This window comes from Lactuca serriola, chromosome 5, assembly GCF_051521515.1.
Source record: "Lactuca serriola cultivar US96UC23 chromosome 5, Lser_US96UC23_V15, whole genome shotgun sequence".
Lineage (NCBI taxonomy): Eukaryota > Viridiplantae > Streptophyta > Magnoliopsida > Asterales > Asteraceae > Lactuca > Lactuca serriola.
This window is the reverse complement of record NC_136412.1, coordinates 40634900-40657732: the sequence shown is the minus strand read 5'-3', so window position 1 is coordinate 40657732 and position 22833 is coordinate 40634900. Positions and strand designations below refer to the sequence as shown.

General features: G+C 38.2%; 2 protein-coding genes across 2 annotated transcripts; one reads left to right on the top strand and one right to left on the bottom strand.

Annotated features, from left to right (window-relative positions):
- The first annotated feature begins 9900 nt into the window (after window positions 1-9900).
- On the top strand, window positions 9901-11628 carry LOC145052356 (RING/U-box superfamily protein). Its single transcript, XM_079000166.1, has 3 exons — window positions 9901-10283; window positions 10445-10511; window positions 10602-11628. Exons 1-3 carry the CDS (start codon window positions 10206-10208, stop codon window positions 11414-11416), a joined length of 960 nt encoding a protein of 319 aa, XP_078856292.1. The 5' UTR covers window positions 9901-10205; the 3' UTR covers window positions 11417-11628.
- Window positions 11629-12831: 1203 nt separating this feature from the next.
- On the bottom strand, window positions 12832-15099 carry LOC145052355 (protein EDS1-like). Its single transcript, XM_079000165.1, has 3 exons — window positions 14688-15099; window positions 13789-14598; window positions 12832-13722 (listed from the first exon to the last, which is right to left on the bottom strand). The coding sequence occupies exons 1-3, from the start codon at window positions 15015-15017 to the stop codon at window positions 13027-13029; spliced, it is 1836 nt and encodes a 611-aa protein (XP_078856291.1). The 5' UTR covers window positions 15018-15099; the 3' UTR covers window positions 12832-13026.
- Window positions 15100-22833: the final 7734 nt, after the last annotated feature.

Sequence of the window (22833 nt, the reverse complement as noted above, 5' to 3'; positions counted from 1 at the left end):
TTTAATAGGCCGGGACAGAAAAACTTCGTTATAAATTCATAACTTCTTCGTTTGACGTCCGTTCTCGCCTAACTCTTCATCGCTTCGATACCAACAACGAGATCTTCGACTCTTGTTTAGATTGCTTCGACTAAAAACCACTCGATCTCAAATCGAGTATTTCAGGCTGCATACCGCTAAGCCGAAACTTCGATAAATCATAACTTCCTCATACGAAGTCAGATTTGGGCATTCTATATATATTCGGAAACCTCGTTTCAACTACTACAACATTAACCAAAAATATCAAGTTTATTTTACACTTAAATTTTGACGCTTATTTTTATTCTTAATTAATCAAACCACATAATTAAGCAATTAAGCACAAAACACATAATACTCAAATAATACACTTCTATTATTTCAAAACGGGTTACAAAGGTTAACCTAGACTATTACATCGCTAAAAATGGCAAGCCCGGAAACACAGGCGTTACAATTCTCTCCACCTTAGAATGATTCCGTCCCCGGAATCACACATCAACAAACAAATGCGGATAGCGACTCAACATGTCACTCTCCGTCTCCCAAGTGAGATTCGGCCCATTCGTGTGTTTCCATCGGACAAGCACTAACCCAACCATTTTGCGTCGCAACTTCTTAGTCTTTCGGTCAACAATTGCCTCTGGTTCTTCAATCAACCTTTTGTTCTCATCAATTCTCAATTCAGAAATTGGAATTATGTCGGGAACTTCTCTCGTGAACTTCCTCAAATAACACACATGAAAAGTGTTGTGAATTCCATTCAGTTCTTCTGGTAGTTCGAGCTTGTAAGCTTGGTTCCTAATCCTCTGAAGAACTTTAAACGGTCCAATAAACCTTGGACTCAACTTTCCCCTTTTACCAAATCTTATAAGTCCTTTCCACGGCGAGACTTTAAGCAAAACCGAATCTCCAATTTCAAAAGTCATCGGTCTTCGCTTCTTGTCAGCATAGCTCTTTTGACGATCCTGAGCTGCTAACATCCTTTCCCTAATTATTTTCAACTTTTCAGCAGTTTGATGGACCATCTCGGGACCCATAAACTGCTTTTCCCCAGCCTCAAGCCAACAAGACGGCGTACGACACTTCTGTCCATACAAAGCTTGATAAGGTGCCATCTTTATGCTCGAGTGAAAACTATTATTATAGGAAAATTCTACCAATGGTAAATGTTCATCCCAATTACCTAGGAATTCCAAGGTACATGCTCTCAGCATATCTTCAAGTGTTTGTATTGTTCTTTCACTCTGACCATCAGTCTGCGGATGGTAAGCTGTACTTAAACATAACTTGGTACCCATTTCCTCTTGTAGACTTTTCCAAAACCTCGAGGTGAAACGGCTATCACGATCCGACACAATCGTTAACGGAACACTGTGAAGCCTCACAATTTCCTTCACGTAAGAATTCGCAAGCTTCTCTATAGACCATTTCTCCTTGGCTGCTATGAAATGCGCACTCTTAGTGAATCGATCAACGACCACCCAAATCATGTCGTGACCATTCTTTGTTCTGGGCAGTTTAGTGACAAAATCCATAGCAATGTCTTCCCACTTACCCATAGGCACAGGCAATGGTTCTAAACTCCCATACGGTTTTTGATGTTATGTCTTGACTCTCGCACAAGTCACACACTCAGCTACATACTTTGCAACATCAAGCTTCATCGTCGGCCACCAGTAGTAGGGTTTTAGGTCCCTATACATTTTAGTGCTATCGGGATGAATCGAGTACATGGTCTTGTGAGCTTCTTCCATCAGAAGACCTCTGACTCCCCCTGACTTAGGTATCCAAATCCGATCTTGGAACACCTTCAGTCCATGACTATTTACACCGAACACCAACGTTTTGCCCAAACGTTCCTCCTTTCGGTCATTCTTTTCAGAAGCTTCCTCTTGAGCTTTCTTTATACTCTCCACAATTGTCGAGACAACTTCTATTCTCAACGCTCTTGGCCTTTTCCTTTCAAGATTGACTTTCCGACTGAGAGCATCAGCAACAACATTAGCTTTACTGGGATGGTAAAGTATCTCACAGTCGTAGTCCTTGAGTAATTCTAGCCAGCGTCGTTGCCTTATATTCAGTTCTTTCTGATTAAAGAGATATTGGAGACTTTTATGATCAGTGAAAAGTTTGCACTTCGTGCCATAGAGGTAATGCCTCCATATTTTCAGAGCGAAAACTACCGTTGCCAACTCCAAATCATGAGTCGGGTAATTCTTTTCATGCTCCTTCAGCTGTCGAGACGCATATGCTATCACCTTTTCTCTTTGGGTCAAAACACAACCCAATCCAACCCCAGACGCATCGCTATAAACAGCGAAGTCTTCAACTCCATCGGGTAAAGAAAGTATCGGTGCCTCGCATAGCTTCTTCTTTAGCTTCTCGGATGCTTCTTTATGCTTATCACTCCAAACATAAGTAGCTCCTTTGTGGGTCAAAACTGTTAATGGAGTAGAAATCGAAGAAAAGCCTTGGATAAACCTTCGGTAATATCTGGCTAATCCTAAAAAGCTTCGGACCTCTGTGGGACTTTTCGGTTGTTCCCACTTCATCACGGCTTCAATCTTTGCTGGATCAACCATTATCCCTTCTTGGTTGACCACGTGACCCAAGAATTGGACTTCACGAATCCAAAAATCACATTTGGAGAACTTTGCATACAACTTCTCCTTCTTCAAGACTTCCAACACTTCTCGCAAGTGTCTGCCATGCTCCTCCTGGCTTTTCGAGAAAATCAGAATGTCATCTATGAACACTATCACAGATTTATCAAGGAAAGGATTACAAACCCTATTCATTAAATCCATAAATGCTGCCGGAGCATTGGTTAGTCCAAACGACATAACCAAGAACTCGTAGTGTCCATATCTAGTTCTGAATGAAGTCTTCTCGATATCTTGCTCTCTTACCTTTAGCTGATGATATCCTGACCTTAGATCGATCTTCGAGAAATAGCTCAAACCTTGCAATTGATCAAATAGGTCATCAATCCTCGGCAACGAATATCTATTCTTTATTGTTGCCTTGTTCAGCTCTCTGTAATCGATGCACATTCTCATACTTCCATCTTTCTTCTTCATGAATAACACCGGAGCTCCCCAGGGTGATGAACTAGGTCTAATGAAACCTTTGTCCAATAACTCCTGAAGTTGCATCATCAGCTCCTTCATCTCCGTCGGTGCTAATCGATAAGGTGTTTTTGCTATTGGCGTGGTTCCTGGTAACAAGTCTATTCTGAACTCCACTTGTCTATCAGATGGTAATCCAGGAAGATCTTCGGGAAATACTTCCGGATAATCACACACCACTAGAATACTCTGCATCACCTTCTTTTTCTTCTTAGCATCAATCATGAATGCTAAGTATGATGTACATCCCTTGGTCAAACACTTTCTGGCTTTCATTAGAGAAATGATTCCAGAATTTACTCTGCATTTGTCCCCATACACCATAAATGAATCTTTCCCAGGCGGGTTTACTTTAACTATCTTCTTCTTGCATAAAATTTCGGCATCATTGGCGCTAAGCCAATCCATCCCCAACACGATGTCGAAACCATTTAGTTCGATAGGCAATAATTCCTCGTGAAACTTATTCCCATTAAGGTCGATTAAGACGTCTTTCATATGATGGCTAACAGGTACAAACTTGCCACTAGCAACTTCGACTAATAAAGCATTATCTAGTCTATCAACAGGCAAAGCTAGTTTTCTACCAAACTCATGCGAAATAAAGGAGTAGTTGGCTCCAGAATCAAACAAAATTTGAGCAGGTAATTCGTTTACGAGAAAGGTACCTGAAGCGACATCAGCTTCATCTTTCGCAGCCTCAAGTGTCATTTGGAAGGCTCTCGCCTTCGGCTTTGGTGGAATGTTGGGCCTAGCTGCCTCCTTCTTTTTCGGACAGTCTTTCAAAATATGCCCCTCTTCATTACAACCAAAACACATCCTTTTGTTGTTCGGACACTCATTGGAAAAATGTCCAACCTTCCCACACTTGTAGCAGGTTACATCCTCGCTACATTTCCCAAAGTGCTTTTTCTTACACTTATCACACCACTTCGCTTCGCCTCCCTTTCCTCCAAACTTTTTCGAATCAGATTTCGAAAATTTGTCTTTCTTACCGAAACCAGATGTTTCCTCAAACTTTCTTTTCTCACCAACCTCAACCTTGTCAGTGGTTCTCCCTTTAATCATGTTCTCAACAGACTTGGCAGCCCAGATAGCTGCCTCTAGAGTATGTGCCTGACGTACTGGCACCTCGTACTCCCATGGGAGTCCCTTCGCATACCGGTCCACCTTTGTCAACTCGTCTGGGACGATAACAAGGCAAACTCCATCTTATCAGTGAAGTTATTGGTGTATTCATCAACTGACATGCTGCCTTTCGTCAATGTCAGAAACTTGTTCTCTAGTTCCAACAGATTTTGAGCCGAGCAGAACTTGCGCTTGAACTGCACCAAGAACTCTGCCCATGTCAATTGTAGTGGCTCATTAGGGCTCAACGTCTTCCCTAGAGTGTTCCACCAACGAACGGCTCCACCTCGGAATTGACGCACTGCATAGATAGTTTGCAACTTGCCTCTGCAGCCACAAGTCATGAAGGCTAACTCCATTTCGGAGATCCAATCCATAACTCCAATCGGATCCTCCTTTCCATTGAAGGTCGATGGTTTGCAAGTTAGAAAGTCCTTGTACTTGCATCCCATTCCATCATTCCTTCCATCATGGTTGTTTTGCCTAACTATCGGTGGGTTGGCTTGACCAACAGACCCACTGAAGTTTCCACCTTCCGAGTGCCCTTCATTTAATTCAGGCTCCTCCACACGAATTGATAGTTCTTCACGATTTTGTTGAAGCAACCGTCTAGTTTCATCCATCTGACGATCCAACATCGTCTGAATCATCATTTGCACACCAGCCATGGTTATTGGCTCAGGTGCTGCTGCTACGACAGGTATTTGTTCAATCACTGGTGGTTGATTCCTGTTTTCGTCAGCATTTCCAACTCCACTTCTGGTTCTCACCATTTTGATCTACACACCGAATAAGGTGAAATTAGATCCTCATTCACGATAGATATTCAAATCATCCTTATCACTCCGAAACGTTTACATGCTAGTTCTAATATCGTAGACGTATGCTTAGAATCCTACACACATAAGGTTTCTAGATCCGGTCGGCAACAGACCATAGATCCGAACAAATAATATCATATATGGAAACATATAACATTTAGCACATAAAAGCATTTTAGGCAACTTTCCTAAAATAAACTAGTGTTCGTGTCTAAAACATAACAGACACACATCTCAAAACTTCACTTAGAATTCTAAGTTTAAGTCTAGAAATCCTACAAATTCCTAGTTCGCTTAAACTAATGCTCTGATACCAACTGTGACATCCCCAAAATCTCGGCCAGAAAAGACCGATTTTCATTTATGCTTTTAAAATAATTTCAGAGTAAATCCTTTTGATTTGAAAGAGTTGCGGAATTTGTTCCCAAAAACAAAACGTGATAAAACAATGTTTACCAAAGCATTTCATAAAGGAAATGTATTTTCATTATATAATCAAAACTCGGGGTGTCATGTTCCGATACAGACCAATAAGCATAAACGATAACATTACAAGTCATTCAACAAATATATACATATACAGACTTGTAAACAAAACAACTTGATGGTTCATCCATCTTATGCCCTCGCGCCACTTCCTGTAATACAAATAAAACTGAGTGGGTCAGGCTTGGGAGCCTGGTGAGCATATAGGGTTTTCAACCCACAATAAATAATCATATTTAATTTCCACCAACCAACAATAACCCAATTACCCATTCCCGTTATTCTCACTTTATCTCCCTAAAATAACTAACACAAGGGACCTAGTCTAAGAATATTTCATCGGGGCGACAACACATGCTTCGGGGGTTCCTCAGCAATATAAGTCAAATAAGGCAACCGTGGGGGGGGGGGGGGGGGGGGATGGAGTACAGCAAATGAACACCCAAGTTCATTAACACCTACAGGTGGCGAACCTGCTAATGTTTCCACAAGACTGTCTAGAAAAGTTTGTGGTCGTCATCTAAACTCCGCTAGATGACTAAATCAAACAACAATGACGCCTCTCATCTGTTTATTACACACCAACTATCTACCCATGTTCTACCCAACATATTAGTAGATAAAAATATACATTTTTATACATCGTTTAAAAACCTGTATAGCATGCTTTAATCAATACATATTCCACATAACAGATGAGGCACACACACACATAACACGTATTTCATAGAGAATAAATCAAATCTATGAGATAGAAGAAAGTGAATACACATTCACACATAATAACAACAATATACTTAATACACTCAAACCATACTTGTATTATTATCGTGTTTATGAAAGGTAGTATACACTCACTTGATCAGAAGATGATCAGACAACACTACGACTTGCAGAAGTAGTAATCCTCAGCAGATCTGGAAGATCTTCACAAAAATCGAACTTCTCGCGGGCAGAGCTTCGGCTCGGGAACCGCACTTCTCGGGATCTTCGGGATCTCGGGACTTGCTTCGGGGCTCGTGAATAATACCGGGGCTTCGGGGTATTTCTGGCACGCAAATCGATGCAAAACGGGAGAGAGAAGAGAGAAAATAGCAAAAGAACTCGGTTGCCCTCGCTTCCTATTTATAGGAGGCTGGAGCCTCGGAGTACGCGGGGCGTACAGGTCCGAAATCGTCACTGCTTACGTATCCGAAGTGCTCGAGTGCGAGTGTCGACATTCCTCGGTGTACGCGGGGCGTACTTCGGATTAGATCGGTGACTCCTTCGGATAATCATCCGAATTAAAGATTAAATTTAAATACAAATTATTTAATAAACTTCGGAAATTCATATCTTCTTCATACGAACTCCGTTTTCGACGTTCTTTATATCCACGCGAAGGTGAGACTACGCTCTACAACTTTCGTTTAGACTCCGTCGGCTAATTTTAAATTTATTTTTATTATTTATTTTTAATAGGCCGGGACAGAAAAACTTCGTTATAAATTCATAACTTCTTCGTTTGACGTCCGTTCTCGCCTAACTCTTCATCGCTTCGATACCAACAACGAGATCTTCGACTCTCGTTTAGATTGCTTCGACTAAAACCGCTCGATCTCAAATCGAGTATTTCAGGCTGCATACCGCTAAGCCGAAACTTCGATAAATCATAACTTCCTCATACGAAGTCAGATTTGGGCGTTCTATATATATTCGGAAACCTCGTTTCAACTACTACAACATTAACCAAAAATATCAAGTTTATTTTTCACTTAAATTTTGACGCTTATTTTTATTCTTAATTAATCAAACCACATAATTAAGCAATTAAGCACAAAACACATAATACTCAAATAATACACTTCTATTATTTCAAAACGGGTTACAAAGGTTAACCTAGACTATTACATCGCTAAAAATGGCAAGCCCGGAAACACAGGCGTTACATGTTTCTTATGCATAAAACCCATCAGACACTACAACACACCTATTGAGCAAACAAGGTACCACCTTAGTCTAACCTCCAAAATTTTCCATTTTGACCAATAGACAAACCAGGTCAACTAGTCAACGATTATGGTCAAATTCTACAATCAACACTCCTATTAGTAGAACCTCACGTCGTGACAACTCATGGTCATGTCGTGGAAGACAGACGCAACCTGATCTCAACTCAATCATGATTCAACTCAGTCCAGGCTCAACTCAGTGTTGATCCAAATCATCATCATGTTGTGATGTTTAGGCCATCAGTTCATAACAAAAATCAGTCCAAGTTAATCGGGGGAAAACCCCAGTCGTCACGTCGTGAAAAATGATATAACAACTTAATGGATTAAGCCATTTCTCATTTATCATATAAGCTCCAAAACTCATATCTGATTATTCCCAAGGTCTTAATGGATAAAGTTTCTAACTTTACCCATTAAGACATTCTTTTAAGCCAAGATCTCAAATCCAAGGTCCTTAATGGCAACTTAATGCCTAGAATCAACCACTAAGCACTTATTTCTTAAAGTCCTCAATCCACAACTTCCAAAAGGATTTTAGGGCCCCTATTGGTCCCTAAAAATACAAACTTTATGGACATACATGCACCATGAATGTCTTTTCCAAATGTAGGTCTAAAGATGCAATATGACCTAAAATCCATGCAAAGTCCCTAAATCACAACCACATCCTAGATCTATAAGATATAATGCTCTTGGGACTCAGAAAGATCAGAAAGTTGCAACCTTTATCTCTTCTACTAATTCCATCTTCACAAATAGGGCAAAATATAGCATAAAACCAAGATCTAAAAGACATACAACAAAAATATGAGAGTCTGAGGACTTATAAAAGTACAGAAGCTACATACAAGGATGACGAGAGGTTGCTTGGAGGAACTAAGAACCAATTCTTCTTCTCCTTCTTTCAAAACCACCACAAGTTTGCAAAAGTGAGCTAAAAAACCTCAAGAAGGATAGGGGTTTGGCCAAAGGGGCGTTTAGAGGTGATGCAGGTTGAGGGTGGAGGAAACCCTATCTTCTCACTTCCTTTAAATAGGGCCCAAGTCTGGAATTAAGGTTTTGCATCTAATTAGGTGTTACGTCGTGACCCATATAGTGTCATGTCATGACACTTAGATGACCCTTCCCGCATAACGTAGCCATGTCACGACTTGACGGTGCCTCCCTCACGTCGTGACCCCCGTAAAATCCATATTTTACTTAAAATTTCGTACCTCGGGGATCGGAATGTTACATGAATGTTTTCTTTCCATGGAGCATTTAAAGACTCAAGAGTTAGTATATTTGAATATAATAAAAGGTATGATTCTTATCCTTATGTTTTCGATTTTAGTAGATTAATAGTTGTTTCATAAAGTATGTTGCTATAATAATGAAAATGCCATAGAAGTTCCAGGCTGCATATGCCCATAAGAGTTTATGAATAAAAATCCGATGTGCAAATCTTTATATTGTAACCTAGAAATCCCATCGTAATTTAAGTCAGTTTTTAAGCATACCAAGAAAAATGCATATAGATGCAACATATCGGGTGCTTCGTTACTTGAAAACCATGCTTGGACAAGGTTTGTTTCTACCTTTGTTTAGGAACCTCAACCTAGTAGTTTACTGTGATGCTAATTGGTTGTGTTGTCCATCAACAAGGAAATCTTGTATTGGTTATTTTCTTAGTTTCGGAGGAACTCCTATTTATTGGCGAACAAAGAAACGAAGTGTTGTTGTCGGATCGTCGGCTGAAGCAGAATATAGATCAATGGCAAGATGCGTGAGATAATTTGGTTAAGATGAATTTTATAAGATTGTGATGCTACACAGGTTGGAGCTACACCTTTAATGTGTGATAATGAACTAGCCAAACACATCACAATTAATCGAGTATATCATGAACACACCAATCATGTCGAGATGACAACTTTGTTAGAGAAAGAGTAGTTAATGGTGGAATAAAGCCTTGTGCCATCCCTTTAGAATTTCAAGCTGCATACATGTCTACTAAAGCTTTAGGGGCAGATTGCTTTCGATTCGGATGCATCAAATTGGGTGTTTGTAATCTTGACAGTCCAACATAAAAATAAAATTTAAGATTATTGTAATTTGTTTCATATTTATTAGTTTTTTTTTTTCCGTTTATGTTTCCTTGCTCAACAAGCCTTAGAGTTATTATCTATTTAGAATTAGAATTCTTATCCAGTTAGTTTTGCATCCTATATATATTCGATCAAAAGTTGTATTCATATATTGTAACGAAAGTGTAATAAAGTGTGGGGATAAATGACATTTAAGTCAAGATGAAAGATCGACAGGCGCATTTTATGTCAACGATATTGGTGGCACGATCTGAAAATTAGTCGGGCACTGAAGGGTATAATTGTAAATAGGCAACTATAAAAGGACGACTTGAGGACAGAGTCTGTTTCATGTGTTGCCAAAAGGGCGAACGAAGCAGAGCAAATTCCGTTATCTATCCACACCAAAATTCAATCTTTTCGCATTCTCTCAATCCTTGATATCCATCGTTTTCTCTGAATCGATATCTTTGCTCTTCGAGAAATTTCGCTTGTTTTTTTGATCTGGAGGTTTTTTCAAATCGAATTTTCTAGGGTTTTTTTGAGAATTCATCAGCCATGGTTTACGATTCGATCGCCAACGCTTCGATCCCGACCGCGGTTTCCAATCCGAAGGAAATTGGCAAGAAAAAGCGGGTACATTTATTGAATTCTATTCAATTGTTCGATTTTCTGATGCGTATCGTTTGATTGATGGATAGTTGCGAGAGAAACGTGTTGGTTTTTTCTTTTTGGGAAAATAGGACGTTCTTCTTGTTTTTTTGTTACGATCTAACCTGATTTTTTCAATCTTGAAGGTGAACAGGACTGCCAAATTGAAGCAGTGCAAGCTTGATGCTCGTCGTGAACAGTGGCTTTCTCAAGGTGATTTTTCTCAGTTTTTTGTATCATGTGTATTTGATCTGATATGAGTTGTATGTGCTGTTATGGTTAATCAATGTTTTTTTCTTATAGTGAAGAACAAGGGGTTTAAGGAAGAAAATAAAGGCGATGTTCGTGCAAAAATGCCTGCTTCAGACATGCATGCCTCAAACGAGGGAGATCGATCGCTGGTGAAATTAGTGATTAATCCTGGTGGTGAAGAGAACGATGGTTTGATGAATCATTACAGCGATTGGGAGTCGCCTTCCAACAGCCCTACTAGTCATACAAGCAGCTTGGGAAGTAACAGATCAGTGGCTAATTTCACCGGTAGTAGTAGCCGGAGCAGCAGCAGTAGCAGCGGTGGTTGTTATTCAGAAAGCATGACAGAAGAAGATGATGGTGACGATGGATGCTTGGATGATTGGGAAGCAATTGCTGATGCTTTAGCCGCCGATGACATTAAAAACAATCATAACCCTAATCCGGACTCCACAACTGCATCATCAGAGCTAGAGCCTGTAGAAACAATCAAAGAGGATCAAGAGGATTCCCATGCACAAGTGAATCATCGAGCCTGGAGACCAGATGATGCTTATCGTCCTCAAGGTCTCCCAAATCTGCTAAAACAGAACAGTTTCCCCATGAATTCAGATCGCCAGTATAAGAACGTTGGATTTGCATTTGCTCCATCAACATGTCCGATATGCTGTGAAGATCTTGATTTGACAGACACAAGTTTTCTTCCTTGTCCATGTGGTTACAGGCTATGTCTTTTCTGCCACAAGAGGATTCTTGAAGATAATGGTCGTTGTCCAGGGTGCAGGAAGCTGTATGAACAACTTGCAGAACAGGGGATTGCAGCTTCCAAACTGGGTCGTTCTCACAGCATGATCCCCAGGCGTTAGAAGAAAAGTATGTCGTCCTTTTCATGTGTGTCTTTTATGTTTACATATTAGAAGAAAAAAAAAAGACTGATATTAGTGGTAGGTATGTCCATAGACAGTGTTTGGGAAATATGATCTTGTGAGTTTGCCTATAGGACTTGTTGGGTGTTGGGTGTTGGTATGTGAATACATAAAAATGGCATATAAAAAATCGAATACATAGTTTCCACTTATGAGTTCATATCCATCATCACTGATATAATGTTAATGTGTGTTTATAATCTGATTGAAATGTGATATGTTCTCAAAGATAAACTATGAATAAGGTGGATTTAGTGATTATGAATGAATGAAAGTTGTAAACGATTTATTACCACTTATTCACAAATGTTGGTATGAATCAATTATGAACATCTTGTGGATCTTTTTGCATTTCCCTTTGTCATGTTGTGATATGTGACCTAAATGTTGTTAATGCAACCAACATGAATGAAATCTTCGCTTGTCATTTTTGTATGGGATTTGAATCTAATAAGTGTATCAGTGAAACCAAACATAAAAGCATAGCCAATGTTTATTAATTTAGGTACAAATAATAAGTTTGGAGTTATGTGCGATATATAAAGAGTATCATTGAAAATTAAAACTTAACTAATGATCCCCTTCTTGATCCAACAACTTTTATGTTTAAAATTCTCCATATCTTTCTAAAGGTCTGGGATCATATTTGCCAACATAAGGCAAACAAGTACCTTGTTTTGCTTGTCAAACTTCCTATTCTAGTTGATCTGAATAGTAGCTGTCTAGTTCTTAGGAGGCGAATTAGGTAAAAAGGTTTTTAATGATGTGTAACTTCTATTCATATGTGAGGATGATCCTCAAATTCCAATACCAGTCGCTTTCAGTTTCTCATTCTCTAAAAGTGAAGTGAGAGACAGGTTCTTTATGCATGTTACGACCATCTAAAAAAAAATTTAAAGTTTAATTTTAGTATTAGTATTTTGAGATTAAATTATTTATAAATAGATCACCCTTATATCTGTTATAAATGGAAACACTTGGAATATTTCATTATTATATGGTCTTAGGACCATTTTTGTAATAATTATTTTAGTGTTATAATATTTACATAATTGGTACCCGATCTTACAAAATTTACTTGATGGAAGTAAAGTATGTGTTACATATATGAGGGGAATCTGATTTCCTATTAGATGTGTCTGATACGTATACAGAAGAACACGAAATTTCTCTCTCAATGAGTTCCATAAGAACATCTGGTTATTCAAATACGCTTTTACGTGTGTGTTTAATATGATTAGAAAAGTTTCTGTAACACCACAACAATCTAGGATTGTTCTTGCCTTCTTGGATCATCATGCAAGCATTTGTTGGATTTAATCTAACATAATACAACTTGCAATAACATTAGCGTGTTGGGAAAAACACATAGATCCTTTTTATTAACTACACACATAATGACAATTACAAGTTGTGGACACACATGAACCAACCCAACCATCACACCCCTTTATTTTTTTGGCGGCTGGAAAATTTCAGAAAATAACTAACCAAATAAAATTACAAAACTAACCCTCTAATTAGTCAAGGAGAAATTAAATTTCAACATATCAGAGTTTTACTTTTTCCCGCAACATAGACAAGATAGATTCTCCCCAAAACACATCCTGTTTCTGTATTTTATCATCAGAACGCCACTTCTCAACTCGTTTATCCATACTCTCCACTTCCTCCTTACCCTTCTCAACACTCTTCTTCTTAGTTTCAAAAACCTGTTTCTTAATCTCCTCAACCTCAGCAACAAAACTACTCTCACAAACAACCTCATCAAAATCCATACAATTCGCATGTTCATACCATCTCTGTGTAAACTTATACCTCTTTGGCCTATATTTCATATACCCATCTCCCTTCAAATGTCGATAATAATTCGCAATATCCAGCGGCTCAACAAGCCGCCTAAACACCGTCCCCACCTCCACCCAATCCTCCCGCCCCTCAAATTCATCCGGAAGATCCTCCCTCATCACCATTTCAACAATCACATCCCATATCTTAGCCAACTCTAGCCTGTTCATATTAGCCTGAAAGTCTGCTTTCTCATTTTGAAGCTTGAATGCCTCATAGTAATCTAGATTAGTATCTTTGTAGTTACGGATTTCACTCAGAATATCCCCAATCATCTTCGATTCAGTCCGAGATTGAGATTGCTCTCTTCTCAATGACTTATCAATCACCCTCTGGTTTTCTTCCTTCCTGTTCTCCGCCTCTTCAGCAGCGATTATACAGCATCTTGCACTTGTACTCTACAACAACACAGCACAAATCAATTTGGGTCAACAACAAAATGGTATTTTGTTAATACCACTCACCAGTTGAAACAGAGCTTCGTTACTTGTACGAACCGCATCACCTGCAGTACCATTAGGAGTCAACAAGTGGTCGTTGAGGTCTTTCAGGTCGACCAAGTTTTCCAGGTGTAACCCGTTCTTCAGTTCTTCTTCGTAATTAAAACTTTGTGATAAACTTTTGTACGCAAAATCAACTAGCTTTTGATTTTCATCGGTTAGCTGTAAGAAATAAAACAGTAACTGTAGAACAGCGTTCGGGTTTTCAACCCGAAACTGTTGAGAATGGCTAGTGCAGAAAACGTAAAAACCCGATGGTCTATACGGAGAGACTTTTACAAAGTCAACCGATAGCTTCTCCATTAGAGAATTTGTAGGTTCCATTAGCTCAAATGCAACATGGCTTGCAACCGTTGATGCATTTATTATTACATTCTCAAAGAACTCAACGCATTCAGCATCTCCTATCGACTCATCACTCGGTTTTTTACGCTTATGATCATTGGGTTTGACTTTCTGTTGGAAGAATTTGAGAATACTAGGTAGTTGTTGTTGAATTGATATCTTAGGAGATAGCATCATGCGAGGAACAATGTCGTGTTCCATGACAAAATGGGTAAAATGACCCGCCCATTTCTCACGCCGGACTGCGTGGGACAGGGTCCGATCACCAATCAGAGGTGACCCGAAAGTGACGCACCCGATTGGGAATTTTTTACCGCGTTTTTTTATGTATTCATCGAGCATCCAAAGTGTGGCAAAACTTGCTGTCGCACCACCATACAAATGCCCCGTGAATAAAATCTTCTTTTTTGCGTTCACAGCTTTCTCTATCTGAAATTTTTACAGTTTGACTTTCGGTCAATGTTCTTCGTTTTCAAATCTAAAATTATAACTTGAAAGTAAAGTTGTTAGATTTATACCTCGGATTTGAACGTGGAATCGTTTAAAAGATCTTGAAATCTTTTAAGAAACGCTGCGTTGACTTTGGCGGGTCGATTCTCTCCGATCCGGCACAGGGACTTGAAGAGTTTACGATCAACCTCGGTTTCTCCAAAAAGATCACCATGGTACCAGTTACTGACTTCCCACGATCCTGGAAATGCGAAGATAGCAACCTCCATTGATGGTTTCTTGTTGAGGTTTGTGATGAAAGGTTTGTTTTGTTTGTGGGCTTCCATGGATAGAGATTGAGCTGTTTTTGTAAGCTCATTGCTCAGGCTGAGTTTCACTGATTCTTTCTCTACCTCCATTTTCTCTCTTTGTAAAACACACACTTAAAGAACAGTTTGTAAGTTGATTTTAATTGTTTTTCCAGTTGTTGATTGGTGTTTAGTTAAATATATAGGGGATGAAATATTATATAATAGAACGAAGAAATTACATGGAACGTGAGGATGGTATGAAATTACAATATGAACCCTTTTGAAGGATAGCAAAGTTTGTGAAGCCATTTCACAAGTGGATATTGTCCACTTGTTTGTAGCCAGTAGGCTTCCTTGAAGTTTCATGGTCATTCGAACGACGATTTTTAGGAGACGACTTGCAATTTTGTCTTGGTTTGGGAAATTGGGACTCAAATTCCTTGAAACCCTCAACGTGTGCTAAATGTGTGTTACTTGTTTTCGTTCATATATTATTTATTATTGGTTATAATAATTGTATATGAATATTATGTGATACATGTAAACTGGTAAACTGTAAGATGATCCCACTCTTCCAAGAGGTATGTATACGTAAGTATCATGTTCTTTTGATATTTGACCTTTTATGTTTTTTTTTTTTTTTTTTTTTTCTTCAGTAAGACCTACTTGTTCAAGCTTTAGCATATGAACAAGTTTCAAATCCATCTTTAAAGTTTTAGCTAGTCACACTTGTAATATCAAGGTCTTCCATTTTATATAATCGGCAAAATATACGAGTTGAGTAACCCCTATTAAAACGGACAATTTTTTGAGTTGGGATAATCCAAATGTTTTTTAACCATTTATAAACATTTAGTGTGTTAATATGATTACAAAAAGTATGTTGTTAACATGAATAATTCATTTTTTGTATAAAACTGATCAAGCTAAAGAAAAGAAGTTGATGATCTTCAAAGTGGACTTTGAAAAAGTCGATAACCCGATAGAAAGGGTAAGTGCATTAGGCATAAGTAATGGGTAAACCATAAGACTCTAAGGATAAAAACTCACAACGTAAGCTGCCTTTGATGCACTTTTGTTGTGGTGTGTACATAAACCCCACCCATGATGGTCTTCCCACTCTTGCTTTGAGAGATGGCGAGTACCAGGGCTCCAAACATTAGAGTTTGTTTTTTCTGGTGAGTAGGTTTGGGTGAGAGTCCCAAATGTGATTTTAGTCTAAGTGATTGCAATCACAACCTCCAACTAGTTTGGATTGAAGAAACCCATATTGGAATTGTCACAACGACATTTGGTGGAAAACTTACAGATGTAAAGCCCCATGGAGGCTTTGACGTTACGGGAGAATTCAACGGCTTGCTCGCAGATGGATAGATAGAGGCTATACATAATTTTTGATTTCTGCCTTTAAGCCACGAGGAAACCACCCAATTGATTACTCTTGAGTCCGATAAAAAAATTAAAGAAGAGAGGGCCTTGATTTCAATTATGTACTTTTCGATGCCATCATTTAGGAAAAACGAACCCAAAGCCTCGTGGGGATTACAAGTTACGGAATGGGTCTCATGTTGTATTAAGGTGCTTAATCAAACATGTTAGTATATCAATGAAGGTTCCATCCATCCATATGGAGGAGATAAAATTTCTAGGCTTGTATATTTGTGTATCTAGGTTACCTTCTTTTTTTTCCTTACTCTAGTTCTCAAAAATGGTCGATGGGGCACTGTACTAGTCTGGCGCCAACTCCGCCACCTTCAAATGTAAAGTATTAAGACTCAACAACCCCTGCTCCCCGTCTTCTTGCCATCGCATCATCGGATTCTTTGATGCTCTCCAATGCCTTACAACAGGGTTGACACGAGTCATGTCATATTAGGCATAAGTGACACGGGGACGTGTCAGACATGACATGGGGCGTGTCACTATAGTGTAATATGACACGAGGCCGTGTTAGGCATTCTCTTAAATTTATTTTTTTCAAGGAAAACCTAGTAAACGACATCCGATTGCCCTCAAACTTTATATATATTATAATAGGAAGTAAATAATCTTATGGGGAAGGTTTAAATAATAAAAATCTTATATGGCTATTTTGGTTATTTTTAGTAATCTACTATAGTTCTTATAGGATTTTTAGTAAATACTCTTATAGTTTTCATTATATGATATTATATTTATACTGTGAATTCTATGTGAACTATATGTGCATTCATGAAATTCATGAAATGACATTTGGAAATGAATTGGTTTAAAAAGTAAAATGGCTTTATATTTTTATAAATCGATTCTTGGCATTCCAATTGTACATATATATTAGGATAGGTGACTAGAGTTGTCAAATCCTTTGGATCCACTGCGTGTTGAGTTGTTGTGAGTAGATTTCTAGATAATTGTCACATGCCCATAAGGGCTAGATACCACTTGTGTGGAACTAGGGATATGGCTACCTCGTTCCTATATCGATGGTGGGAGTCCCACTTAACCGAACAATGAAAACGGTAGTTCCCTTTTCCTATAGATTTATAAAGATGGGAGTCCCATATTCTCTAGCAACTTGAGGGGAGTACCCTCAAGTGTTCACCATCATTTTTTTGTAAGATTGGACTTATTGAGATTGACATGGGTTGGGTTAGTAGCATGCATTACATCTTATATTGATTTAATACCCATGTTTTACTATTTGAAATATATGATCTTATTGCATATTGATTTGAAATCAGGAGTTGTATGTAAAAATATATATATATATATATATATATATATATATATATATATATATATATATATATATATATTTGGAGGTTTGATTTGAGTATATAGATTGCTATCTCTTACTCAAACAAATCAAACATGGGTAACTCATTAGAAATTCCATTGTGTAACTGTCACACCCCCGAACCAGACGGCGGAAACGTCCGAGGGCTCGCATGACTAAAAGTGAATATCATCACAATGAATATACATGAATCATAACATAAAGATCACCATGCATCAATATATTACAACTGACATTGTTCATATCAAGTACATCGTTTAAACATTACATATCCATAACATAAATTGTTTGATAGTTTTCAAAAGCATAACACCCTAACGTACTCGGTATTACTCCTCAGCTTACCTGTTACCTAAGAATACAAGTTATTTTGAAAAACGTCAACATATGGAATGTTTGTGAGTTTATAAGTGTGGTTGTTGTGAAAACGTTTTGTGTAGTTTATAAAACCCAGAAAATCTGATATTTTCTGAAAAAAGACAATTGTTTATAGCAAAGTGTGAAGATCCATATGTTTATGCATGAATGATTTCAAAGCGTGTATAAATGAAAAGTTTTGACATATAATTTTCGAAAAGTACAAATGAGTGGTGTTGATTTCCTCGAAAAACCCGATGTTTTCCGATCAGAAAATATAATTGTTTCAAATTGTTATACCGTTACAACGAATGGTTATGATTTTTCCTTGATTACTCGGATAGTATTAGATTTGTTTATGTGAGCCGTTATAACCACGCATGATAATGACTAGTTCGTTTGTCTTGACATTCTAACGAACGCCGAAATTGATCTTAAGAATTTGTCACCCTAGACTGGCCGAGTCTAACTGTAGCGAACAGCTGAGGTGTGGGGGAGTCACCTCCTTATAGATCTATACACAAACTCTCGCTCTCCCTCCAGGAGACTTTAATTATAACTACAGACTACAGACGGCCCATCGAGGTGTCGCCCGCTATTACTCACTAAATCTAACATGAATTTGATTACCATTGATTAACGACCTGTATATGTTTACTGAATTGAAGGTATGCTTAATAAACGAGGAGAAGAAGATTACAAAGTCCTACTAATCCCACGTATTATTTATGACTATTGGGTATACGAAGGGCACGTTGTCCCATTTCGCATTTGATTTACTTGGACCTTACTAGCAATGTTAATGGGCCACTAAGACCCAATAACACTTAAAAGCCATTGAGGGTCCCTTAAATATGAAATTGGGTCATAGAAGGCCCAATAACATTTATTATTATCCTTTGGGCCCAAAAGTCATGTTAATGGGTCACAAAGGCCCAACAAACATGATTGGAACTTTCAAGCCCAAAGAATTGAATATTTAATTGTTTTAGGTATTGCATGATTGTCAGAAATATTGATTTTTAGATTTGTAACGACACGAGGCCGGTCGGTTACTTATAACGATATTTAGAATTTCATGTATATTCGTGTTTCTATTTTTCGTAAGTTGTAGTTTGGTGTTTTTGACTCAATATCTTAAAAATAAAATCATTGACTCAAAATATTGGTTTGAACCCTTTCAGCCCTTCTTTAGTAAAAAAAATGACAATTTTAGTCCTTTATAAAAAAAAAGACATTTTAAGCCCTTAAACCATTTTCTTGACACTTTTGACCCATAGACTTGTTCAAGTGATATTTTTAGCTCAAAACTTATTCTTTGGCAGTTTTAGCCCTTCCAGAAAAGTGTTTTTTGGTTAAAGCCCAAACTTGTGCAACTTTTACAATTTTGGCCAAAAATCCAAAAACTTTACATTTTGATCATTATTTGGAAAAAATATCATTTTATTCCCCTGAATTAATTTTTTTTACTCTTTTTCCCCTTGTTTTGAGAATTTTATCATTTCAACCCCTTGAAAAACACATTTTTCAAAAATTTGGGCCTAAAGGCCGAAAAGCCCAAGGTTTAGCCCATTGGGCTAAAATTTACACTTTTAGTCCTTTTAAAAATCAAGATTGTTATAATAGCACATTGTAGCTGATTTGACCTTTTTGACCCTTATAAAACCGTAAATGACATTTATTTCCCATCTTTTACTTATTTGTCAAAAATGGTTCATAAATTGGATTTGTGTTTTGTTTTGCTTATTTTGAACTTGTATAATACTTTGATCTTGACAATAACATGTTTTAAGATGTTATTGAACGTATATTTCCTAGTCATGGTTAAGGATCTCGGCTAGATCATGATTTTTCACACATATTTATCAAATAAATTCAAGAAATCACATATATCATACAAAAACACATAGATCTACACATCTTACTTGTATTCTCCTCCATAAATCTTGTAAAAACCGAAAATAGAGGGGTATGAACTCACCTTTGGTTGTTGATTTCGATTTGCAGAAGAGATGGAAGAGTTTGATGCTATTTTCGGCCCTAGCAAAGTTTTCTTGGATTGATTTCGATCTTAGAGGTTTCTAGGATGATGATCATGAGTTTATATGAGTTAAGAAGAGATTTTTGATAAAACAAAGAGTCCAGATTATGGATCCAAGCATCAACTTACCTAAGATGATGATTTTTGTGGAATAACCTCCTTGAAAAGCTCTTAATCTCGAAATTTTTGAAGGAGAAGTGAAAGTGTTCTTGAGAGAATTTGGAAAGAGTTGGAATGAATTATGTGTGTGTGTGTGTGTACTCTCGGCCGAAGGTAAGAAGAAGAAGAGGGAAGAGAGAGATATGGATGTGATGGATGTATGGAAACATGAGAATGGTGCATGGAAGTATGGAAGTTATTGCATGGATGCCCATTATGTAATAAGGAGGTGGCTAACCCTCCTTATTTCACTAGTTTCTATTTTTTTATCCTCTTGGGTCGAGAAAGGGAGAAGAAAGAATAGAATTTGGGCCTTTTGTGCTTAAGTCCATATTATGGGCCCATTTTGATGATTTTCTGCCCAATTGGTCTTTGGAGATGGTTCACGGCCCAATACAAATCAAAGTATGAGTTTTATGGCCCATTAGGGTTAATTAGATTTGTTATAGCCCAATAAGGCCCATTAAAGATAAACTAGTCCATTCTAAGCTTATGAGGCCCAAAATGTTAAGTGTCATGTAAATGGGTCCAATTAGGGTCCATTTAAGAGTTCTAAGCCCAAAATAGTCAATTTGGAAGCTTATTGGCCCATTAGGCCCAATAAGGAAATCCTAGTCCATGATGGTCTTAAACCGGGATTTTTAGGGTTTCCAATTCTTTGTTGAGTATTTGAAGCGTTTGTATAGAGTGTTTGATGGAATTTTGTTGTCATAGAATAAGCATCATACATGCTTTCAAGTTTTAATTACCATGTTATCATTGTTCAATGTTTACAAAGCATCAAAATTCCTGGTTGTGACAGTAACTTATTTTGATGTATGTTTAGATTGAAGATGTTAGAGGCTTTAGAAGTTAGGAACATTTAGAAGACCCCGACTTGTAGGGAACTTTAATCTTTGTGATGATACCTATTGGAACTACGCCTTTAAAAAACTATTAACTTGAATGTTTTGGGACCGTTAATATTCCGCAACTTATTTTACAACTTGACACATGGATTTTAAACATTTAAAACTTGTTTTTAATACTATTCTATAAATATTCAAGTGAAGGGTGTTTCATTCTCCAACTGATAATGTCCTCTTATCAGATCCTAGTGCAAATCGAACCATTGTGAGGAGTTTTGTTTATCATACTGTCACACCGTCGGATATAACTCATATAGTTGATGTGGTTAGCCAGTTTGTTACTGATCCTTATACTATTCATCAGGGATTTGTTCTTCGTATCTTGACATATCTTCAGGGAATTGAGTTTCACAACCTTGTGTTTCTTTCCACGTCCTCTCTTAAGTTATGTGCTTATAGTGATGCTGATCGAGGTAGTGATACTCATGATCGCAAATCCACCACTAGTTTTTGTATATTTATTGGAGATTTGTTTGATTTCTTAGAATAGTAACAAACATGACGTTGTCTTGGTCTTCAACGAAGGCTGAATAGAAAGCTATGGTTTCTACCACTTGTGACCTTATTTGGTTGTGTTGGCTTCTTGGAGACATGGGTGTTCACATCTCTCATGTCATTATATATATAGTTCAGGCGTTTATCGACCAGAATATCATCCAAGGAAACCACTGCCTCATCATCCAATACGCACTTTCGCAATTGCGACACATGGAAGGTGTTGTGAACTTGACGGAGGTCCTCGGGTAGATCCAACCTGTAACCCACCTTACCAACCCTAGCAATCACCCGAAAAGGTCCAATATACTAGGGAACCAATTTCCCCTTCTTCCTGAAGCGTATCACACCCTTCCAGGGTGAGACCTTCAAGAGTACCATATCGCCGACCTGAAACTCTAAGTCAGATCGGCACATGTCGGGGTAGCTCTTTTGCCGACTTTGAGCGGTCTACAGTCTCTACATGATATGCTGAATAAGCTCTGTGGTCTGAAGGACTACTTCGGTCCTTCTCATAACCTTGTAACTAACCTCTTCCCAACAAACCGGGGTACGACATCTCCGACCATACAAGAGATCGAAAGGTGGAGCACCAATGCTAGAGTGAAAACTATTGTTATCGGAGAACTCTACAAGAAGTAGGTAGGAATCCCAACTCCCACCAAAATTAGTAGCATAGGCCAGCAACATATCCTCAAGCGTTTGTATCGTCCGCTCACTCCGGCCGTCAGTTTGCAGATGATATGCGATGTTGAAATGTAACCTCATGGAACTTTTGCTAGAAATGGGAGGTGAACCGAACACCTCGGTCAGAAACAATGGAAACTAGAACCCCATGGTGAGCGACAATCTCTCAAACATAAACATCGGCCAACTTTTCAGTCGAAGAGCTCTCCCGGATGGCCAAAAAGTAGGCACGCTTGGTCATCCGATCCACGATGACCCATATAGCATCAAAAACCTTTGTCGTCTTCGGCAACTTGGTGATAAAACCCATGGAGATATTCTCCCATTTCTACATGGAAACCTCCAGAGGCTGCAGCTTTCCATGTGGCCTCTGATGCTCAACCTTGACCATCATGCAGGTCAAGCATCTCTCGACATACCATGCTACCACTTGTGACCTTATTTGGTTGCGTTGGCTTCTTGGAGACATGGGTGTTCACATCTCTCAGCCTACACCCATGC

Coding starts and splice junctions, on each gene's coding strand:
- LOC145052355 (XM_079000165.1), bottom strand. CDS start 15,017: ATGGAGGTAGAGAAAGAATCAGTGAAACTCAGCCTGAGCAATGAGCTT. Junction 14,599..14,687: donor ATTCCACGTTCAAATCCGAG/GTATAAATCTAA, acceptor TAAAAATTTCAG/ATAGAGAAAGCTGTGAACGC. Junction 13,723..13,788: donor ACGAAGCTCTGTTTCAACTG/GTGAGTGGTATT, acceptor GTGTTGTTGTAG/AGTACAAGTGCAAGATGCTG.
- LOC145052356 (XM_079000166.1), top strand. CDS start 10,206: ATGGTTTACGATTCGATCGCCAACGCTTCGATCCCGACCGCGGTTTCC. Junction 10,284..10,444: donor AAATTGGCAAGAAAAAGCGG/GTACATTTATTG, acceptor TCAATCTTGAAG/GTGAACAGGACTGCCAAATT. Junction 10,512..10,601: donor TGAACAGTGGCTTTCTCAAG/GTGATTTTTCTC, acceptor TTTTTCTTATAG/TGAAGAACAAGGGGTTTAAG.